Source organism: Myotis yumanensis, unplaced genomic scaffold (genome assembly GCF_028538775.1).
Source record: "Myotis yumanensis isolate MYYU_CA2020_CCGP unplaced genomic scaffold, mMyoYum1.0.hap1 SCAF_2, whole genome shotgun sequence".
Lineage (NCBI taxonomy): Eukaryota > Metazoa > Chordata > Mammalia > Chiroptera > Vespertilionidae > Myotis > Myotis yumanensis.
In genome coordinates, this window is record NW_027223753.1 from 111567385 (window position 1) to 111576151 (window position 8767).

At 40.5% G+C, this 8767-nt stretch overlaps 1 protein-coding gene across 1 annotated transcript in view; it reads left to right on the top strand.

The window, feature by feature from the left end:
• CPB1 (carboxypeptidase B1) overlaps positions 1-8767 on the top strand; it is a 46345-nt gene extending 37578 nt beyond the window's left edge. The window contains exons 10-11 of the mRNA XM_070405935.1: positions 6632-6716; positions 8410-8767. Coding sequence (XP_070262036.1) covers positions 6632-6716; positions 8410-8597 — 273 coding nt within the window. The 3' untranslated portion in view covers positions 8598-8767. The remainder of the gene's footprint in view (positions 1-6631; positions 6717-8409) is intronic.

The following is an 8767-nucleotide window of genomic DNA, read 5'->3' on the forward strand; positions in this document are numbered from 1 at the left end:
CTGAATTTTATATTTTGGATACCCCAAAATCCAGGTATCCCATATTTTTTGCTAAATCTGGCAACCCTACTAGTAATGTGATATTTTAGCAGGACTGACCTAGCAGTGGTAGTTAAGAGACACATACCATTGTCAACAGGAAAAAAGGATTCAGAGCACCATTAAAACCAGTTATCTTCCTTTTTAATTTTTTTCTATAAAATATACTCTTTGCCATAATCATGTCCTTTATTTGACTTTCCTTGTAAACTAGTTTTGCCCCCTTCCCTGTCCTGAAGGGACATTTGGTAATGTTGGGGAGGGGGGGACATTTTGGGTTGTCATAACTGTGGGAGTGCTTGGCATAGAGTGGGTAGAGGCCGGGGTGCTGGTAAACATCCCACAATGCACAGGACAACCCCACAGCAAAGAGTTATCCAGCCCAGGTGTCCAGAGTGCTGAGGTTGAGAAACCCTGCTTTAAACAGAGATAAGAATGGAGTCACATTTCTAGCCAAAGGTTCCTGGCTTTCACAGCATCTCCCACCCTTCTCATGCGTAGTTTACAGTGTTCTGCAAATCTGAAGTGCAGGAGGCCATGTACATCCTCATTCTGTAGCATTTGTTTCTTAATATTTATTTAAAAGAAGCACCACTTCCACACACACACAAAAAAAAAATTTCTGGACTTTGAAACTTCAGCTGACTCATGCTTCACATTTTCCTTGAATTTTAAAGAGCTTAAAAATATGTCTGTAGATCAGCCAAAGAAAAAATTTGGTTTACATCAGTGAAAACATTCCCACACTCCCCGTGGGCTCTGCTGAGATAGACAGGTCCTCTCTCCTAAGCCAAGCTATCCCTAACTCCTTGCCTTTTTTGAATCTCAGGGCTTTGCAACCAGAGCCTATGCTTGTTTACCCTCTTCGTTTTTCCCAGAAACACATTTGTTTTTTAAAATCCCAAAGGCCTTCTCCTCAGCACTGGCTTCTCCTTTCTCCTTTTGCACCAAAATTACAAAAGTTAAATTCCTCATTGGTCCCTTGGTGTGAGTTCCCCATTATCACAGGACAGAAGGAAGGAAACTGCCGTTAAAGATCATTTTGATGCTTCCATTATCGCATGTCTTCCCCCAGAGGGATGGTTAAATTCAAGTGAGAAACAAGGTTCTGAAGAAAATGTCCTTTGAATTGGTTTAAAGCCCTTGTCAGTTTGGGGCCTCTGTTTTCTAGTACCAGAACAAAGGACCAGAGGAAGATTAGAAGGCAGCTTCCCTTCATGACACTGGCTGCGTGCATGGAGGCTGCAATGAGGACCACAAGCACAGTCCTAAGTCAGGGGGTCCCTGATCACATGTCACCTGGGGACACAGGTCAGTGGGAAGAAACACCCTCACTCTATTCATCTCACCCTGGAGCTCAGAACCTGGGGAACCATTATACTAATTGGTCTTTTGTCTCTTGGGCTTTGAGTTAGATGTGACACTCAGGACTGTCACTGTCTTTTGCTGTATGACCAAGGCCTCTTTCTAAGAAAATAGGTGACAAAAGAGAACATGCATAAGATGTGATAGGAAACTCATATAAGGATTAATAAAGGCTGGCCATGTTTGGCCTTGACTGAAAGCAAAGTTCTCTCTGAGGCTGATTTATATTTAGCTTTCTTCTGTTCTTTACAATTGGTAAAACCAGCTCCAGCAACACTTCTTTTAAAGTATTCGAAAGCCACAAGGAGAAGTGAAAAAGAGCACAGATTTGAAGCAAGAAGAACCTAGCTCAAGTCAGCCACTTACCAGGAATGCATGCCCTTGGGCAAGTTCTTTTATCCTCTCTGAGTTTCAGTTCTTTTGTCTGAAAAATGGGGATAAAAATACCTACCTCTTAGCAAGAGTTCTTTGTAGAGTCTAAGGTTTATGTAAATGTTAGTTCTCATTTTGAACCTATTGAGCAAAGATGTAACATGTCCCTCAAAGAACAGATTGTATAGAAAGTGTCATTAATTGGAGTTTTTCAAGATGTAGACCACACTCTGATGAGCTATTGCTTCTGTGGGTCTTTCATTAGCTTTCCTCATCCCTTTATACAGAGCCAGACAGGAAAAGGAGTTACCACTCTAACATTTTAGCAAATTCAGGGACCCCCCCCACACACACACACTCCCACTCCTGGAAGGGGTCAGTCACTAGCTTAGTTGAAACATCCCCACCAAGCACACTGCCCCCCATGGCATTCTATTCTGCTAGAAAATTCCATGTCGATGAAATGTGGACAGATAATGTTAGGAAGATAAATGACTAACATTTGTGAAAGTATTTGAACTCTTTAAAAGAAAAGACCCACACTGATTCCAAAGATTTTTGTTATGATCATTGGAATTTAAAAGATGATATTTTGGTTGACTAATGTCAGTTCCAACTTTTTTGTCTCTTGGTATTGAGGGGCTAGGGTCCACAGATTTCATTTTTTAAAATTAATAAAAATAAATAAAGTCCATAGCAGAGGTCAATGCCATCAGTACCTGGTACTGCCTGACACCCTCCCCACAAGCATCCCAATCTCCACTCAGGAGGCTGGTTTATATTTAGCTTTGACACTAAGAAGTCACAGTTCAGCCTTTTTTCGGAGCTCAGCACTCTAAGCCCCTTCCAAATCAGGCCCATCTGTAATGCCCCAAGTCCCAGAATTAGACTCAATCAACCAACCATGTGGAAGGTGCTATGCAACCTACTGAAGATACAAAATGAAAAGCCAAGAATCCCTCCTCACAAGGAGATTAAATGCCAAAAAGAAGTTACTACAGCAGAGTTGTTAATGTAAAAACATTCAAACCTGTAAAGAACTTTTGTGAGTTTATTTGAGCCAAACTGTCGACAATTGCCGGGAAGCAGTATCTCAATGGATTTGGCTAATGGTCCACAGAATGGCGGTTTTTCATCTATTTTTATACATTGCAATCAAAGGAGGGGAACCTAGGTGGGTTACATGAAATCCATTGGTAATAGACTAGAGAGGCGGGAGAAAGCAAAGCAGAGAAACCTCTGGGATTGGATGAAAAGCAAAATGATAGACACATACTTAGGTGGGTGCAGGATAGTTAACAGTCAACAATTAACATGATAACAATAACAATGAATGAATTTGTGTATCTCTCCTGGTGCCCAGGCACATTAGGTTGTGCCCCAAGGGGTCCGGAAAAAGGGAAGTTACAAGTTACCCAGACATTTCAAGGATATGTTATCATAGATGCAAAAAGACAGATAGGCTTAGTTAAGGTAAAGGTTGACTTTGTCAGTGAAGATAACAGCCTAAGATGTGACTATCCACCATAACTGCTTTTAGATAAAGTTTAATTTCAGACCATCCTTTGTAGTTACTTTAGATCTTTGAGTTTGCAAGATTGTCATGCAGGCCTTCCCTGAGCTCGTCAGGTTAGCATGTGGCCCCTTTCATCCACAGAGTGATAGGAACTCTAATAGAGGATGAGCCCTCACAAGAGAGGGGGGCTCAGTGCTTCCTAAGAGAGTTTTGGCAACTTTGAAGGTGACACTAAAAATGAAACTTGAAGAACAATAGCATGTGAACCATGTGAATAAGGAGGGGAAGGAGAGTCCAACAAAGGAAGAAGGATACCCAAGGTCAAGGAGGTAAGGAGAGGCAGGGAAGGGTGCGCAGGGATGAATTCAGGGAACCTAGCTAGTGAGGGACAGGGGTAGGCAGTCAGTGATGCAACCTGAGAGAAAAGGGAGGGACTAGCCCAAACTCTTAAACCCAGAAAGGAGGAAAGTGAGAGCCACTGACAGATGTGATGATGCGGTAGATGTCCAGATGATAGAGCAATGCAGACTAGGCGAGCCAATGCTGAGGCCCAAACTAAATGTTCCTGCAATGTGCAGAGTGACAGAGCAAAATAACTGCAGTTTTAAGATAACATCAATCTTAGATAGTGCTTCAGTATCAAAGGCACAGCAACTGTTTCAGAAAAGGCAAACTGAACTTTTGTGTGACTCTAACAATAGTTATGGATAAATTGATAAGTTAATTAAGTCAAAAGAAGTAACAGATCACGAGTAGGCCCCTTAGGTTTTGTTGGATAATTCAAATATTGTTATACCAATAAATATATTGAGAGACTTGAAGGTCAACCAATACACAAGAGTTCAGTAGATGATGACAATGATCTTCTTGTCTTAAATCTTCTCTAGTCTTCATAGCTTTTCACATTTGGAACTAACCCTGAAGAGTCATATCTGGGGGGTTTTTCCCAGCTTTATTGAGACATAACCGACATATAACACTGTGTAAGTGTAAGGTGTACAATATGATGATTTGATACATGTACATATTGTGAAACATTTACCACATTAGACAACACATCCTTTACCTCACAGAACGATGTTGCAGTTATTGTTATGGACAGAACATTAAAGCTTTCCTCTCATAGCAACCTTCAAATGTTCAATACAGTATTGCTAACTATAGTCATGTTGTTGTACCTTAGATCACTGGAACTTTTTAGAGTCATATTCCTACTAAATAAAAGTAGTAATTCAAGGCTTATGGAAAGAAAAATAGAACAGATGAAAAGCCTGAAAAAGGTAACTAGGGAAGAAATAAAAGGTTTTTAGAATCAGAGATTCTGCCTTACAAAAAAAATACCTAGAGATGTCTTTGGGTAATGGCAAGTTAGAGAAATTGTAGAACAGTAAAAAACGTATTGTTTACCTACCAAAAGAATGAGTACCTCGCCATGTTTCACATCTCTAAAAGATGGTTTGAAATCTATCCGGAACGTGATGCAATGTCTGTAGACTATTCCGATTCTATTGGGCAATAGGTGGTAAGAAGACCTGACTCCAGTGTGGGTCAGAATAAGATTGAACAGGAACTAGACAGATCACATCAGTAACGAGGCCAGGCAGTAAGAGAAAGCATATATCAGTTTAGCAGTTTAGGAAAAAAAGAAATTTTCAACTTAGTGTCCAAAAGTCTGAGAATAATATGTTAATTCCAAAAAGCTGATTGCATCAATTCAGTCAACCAGACCAGAAAATCATGATTTAAATTTTATACTTCTTTTTAAATTTTCTAATGTACCACTTGGTTAATGAAGCATTAACTCTTTGGGAACTGGAATCCTTGAAGTCTTATAGGACGTGCTCTCAGCAGTTTTACATCAGACTCTATTAAACTGGTTTTAATAGAAAAAGAACTAAGGAAAGTTGCTACTTTGTAAATAGAATTGTTCTGATTTCATCATCAACTGCACAGTTTTCCAAGCATTTGTACAAGTCATGATAATGATGCCAACGTGTGAAATAATAGCCAGTTTCACAACCAGAGTGAATTGTGGCTTATTCTCTTATAGTAAACAGTCAGATTTTCAAACCTGTATTCTCCAGACAGCCTAAGTAGGCCTTGTTTTCCAAGTGATTCATTCAAATAGGCAGTGAATTAGTGGATGCTAGGGCCTCTATAGTGCAGGGAGGAGCTGGAAACAGAGCCCTTCTCCCTGGGGAACTGAGTGCAGGGGCAGGAGGGCAATAGGTCTTTTGAGAGGGTGATGCTATTTCTAAAAAAAAAAAGAATACACTTAAGTTAATATTTCCTAATTTTTTATTCTGGAATTCAAATGTTCTGCATTTTGAAATAGAATAAATGTTCTCTAATTTCTCAATCTAAAACTCTTCCAAGCCAGAACTGCCCCACATCCTTGGAACTGCCAATGCCTAAGCATCTCTGTGCTGGCACTGAGCGCAGCATTGACCCTCAGTCATTCACATGAGTAGTTTCTGATGCTCCTGCCCCACCTCCCACAGTCCTGTCATGACTTTATCTTGGCTTTATAACCTGCTATGTTGCCAGGTGGTTTGTGTTTTTGGTTTGGAGTTATTTTCTGTGCATTTGACTTTTGTTTGTTTGTGTGTAATAGCCATAAAAACCTTATTGCCTCCTTTCTCTTTCAAGCTCCAAAGATAAGATAAATTTTTCAAACTAATCCTTAGAGAGGACCTAATTTTTACTTCACAATGACATTTTATAATGTCAATAAATGTAATATCTGGGACAGTTACAGATCTCTATAAGCCTCATTTGTCTAGCCTAAAGTAAGGTTTTTAAAAATTTCTTAAACAAGTCTAAATAAGAATTCCAGAAAAAAAAATTAAGCAAAAGATTTTCTTAAAACAGAAGTTATTCCTAGAACTCATGCTTTATTGTATCAGTGATTTAAAATAAATAAAGGACCTAATTCCAAATAATTGGGTAAGAAGAGTGCTGACCATCCTCAGAGTTCCAACAAATAGTTACTGAACAACCTCTAAGTGACAAACCCTGGACTAGACCCTGGGGACACTGAGTTAAAGACAGAAAAAGTCACAGAGGACTTAAAGGCCAGCAAATAGTGTTGACAGAGTATGACCACTCTGTAGGACAGAGGGAAACTGAGTGACTTTTGGGGGCATTGGGGAAAGACATCCTGTCAAGGCAGTCATTGGGGTCTCATGACCAAGTTTGCTGGAAAACTGGAATGGGTGCTAAAGGAGTATAAAATGTTAATGGAACTGTGACTGTTCTCAAAACAATGTGTGGGTGTTTGTTTTGGTCTGTCAGTGTGTACGCTGGTTTCTTACTCCCTCGCTCCTTGTTCTTTTGCAGAATGCCCTGGCTAAAGCCACTGTGAAGGAGCTGGCCACGCTGCACGGCACCAAGTACACTTATGGCCCAGGAGCCACCACGATCTGTGAGTATCAGCTTCTGAACTGTGCAGGGAGAGCCTGTGCCTAAGAAAGCGATAATGGCTCCCAGAGCCTTTTCTTTCTGATCATTTAAACCATGTGGTTTTGCCTCAGGGTGAATTTTTTATAAAATATGTCATCAGTTTCTGTTCAGAAAAAGAGAAAAAAGTATATCGCTTTCAACACACGTAAACATTCACTCTCTATAAACACCTATTGAGCATCTACCATGTGCCAGACCTTACTGGGTGCTGGAGAAGAAAGGAAGGGTGGAGAGTAGGAAAGAGAGAAGAAAGGGAAGGAAGGGACCAGTCAGTCTTCAAAGTACCCACAGCAGGAAAGGAAGAACTGTGGACAGGGGTGAGCTAAGAGCTGACCAGAGGGAGCACAAGGAGAGCACCCCAAGGAGTAACCAGCCCAGCCTCGTGTCAAGAGTAACTGCCCAGGTGATGGTACAGAACAGTTGCTGGAGGAAAGCATAGGAGGGAGGCCTACTTCAGGCTCAAGCCAGGCACTCGGGTGTGCAAACGAGTTCCAAGAGACATGCATGCAACAGGAGAATGAGGTGGGGGCTGGACCCCAGAGCCCTGGAGTCACTAGGAAGGCACATTCTGCAGGCTCTGTTTTCAAAATCTACCAATATTTTTCTCTGCCTTTGCTAATTTCTTTTGCCCCAGGTCTGAAAGGACTGGAAATACAAGAAAAAAGACTAGGTCCTATCATCAAGGGGCCCCCCGTGCAGTGGGAGATGCTCCAATCCTAAGGCTTTAAAATTTTTTAAAAAGAAAAAAAGCTTTATGTAGAATACAGTTCTCTGTATTCTTGTCCTTTTTAAAACTGCTCTGAGTCGGACAACATATACTATTATCTTAAGGGGTTCTAGCAGAAATAACCCACCTATTCATATACTGAGAACTTCTTGTATATTTTATTCAGCCTAGTCCAGTGAGGTTTGTGATTCTACTCTAAGGTCTTGGAGGGAAGAGGCCATGGCTTTTCTTTGTCCTGATATCACCAGAGTTGAGCCCATGGCTTGCTGCTCAGTGGGGGCTGTACATCGTTGACTGAATTAAATAAATAAGTGAATGAATGAATGAATGAATGAATGAACTAACAAAAGAACAAGTGAATCAATAAATGAATTCATAATCCATGTGGCAGTGACACCATAACTGTTATTGAATGAATGACTGGATGACTGCTTAATCCATGCCAGGACATAGGCCAGGCCCTGAGGAAACAAAAATGAAGGCATAGCCCTGCCCTCTGGCTGCTCCAGTTCTATCCCTCAGCACAGTGGCCCCAGGGCTGAGAGTCCTCTCTTACCAGTCACCATGCAGCTTTTCTTATTTTCCTGGAAGATACATATTCTTTTCCAAGAAATTATATATATTTTGTAAACAAATTCCATACTATATGGCATAGTTTACCACAGCATACAAGCACACTGAGTAGTTTATACATTATAATTACATACTTCCTAGGGTAGTAAACACATCATTCCCACAAAGGAGGCTTAGTGGCAACAATGGTCTAATTTTTTAAAATAGCCTTTATATTTTTATGATCCAATTTACTAGGCAAGCAGCCTATATTATTTTGCACAGGAAACATTTTTAATTATAAAAGAAAGCTGGCATGTTTAAAAATTTCCTTCCTAGATGTAAAGATTTGTTTTCTGCTGTTTGCACATTTCAGATCCTGCTGCTGGAGGCTCTGACGACTGGGCTTATGACCAAGGAATCAAATATTCCTTCACCTTTGAACTTCGGGATAAAGGCAGATACGGCTTTGCCCTTCCTGAATCCAAGATTCGGCCAACCTGCGAAGAGACAATGCTGGCGATCAAGCACATTGCCAACTACGTCCTGGAGCATCCATACTAGTCGAGCATCTGAGAGCCTTAGTCCAAAATGCTCACTGTTTCTTTTCTATCCTGAATTCTCATTTCTGCTTGCTTGGATATTTCCAGATCCCAATTCTTCTTTTAAGCTTTTGGGTCTATTAAATTAGTTGGAAAAAGTAATAATAAAAGTGAATCACTATGATCGGAAAA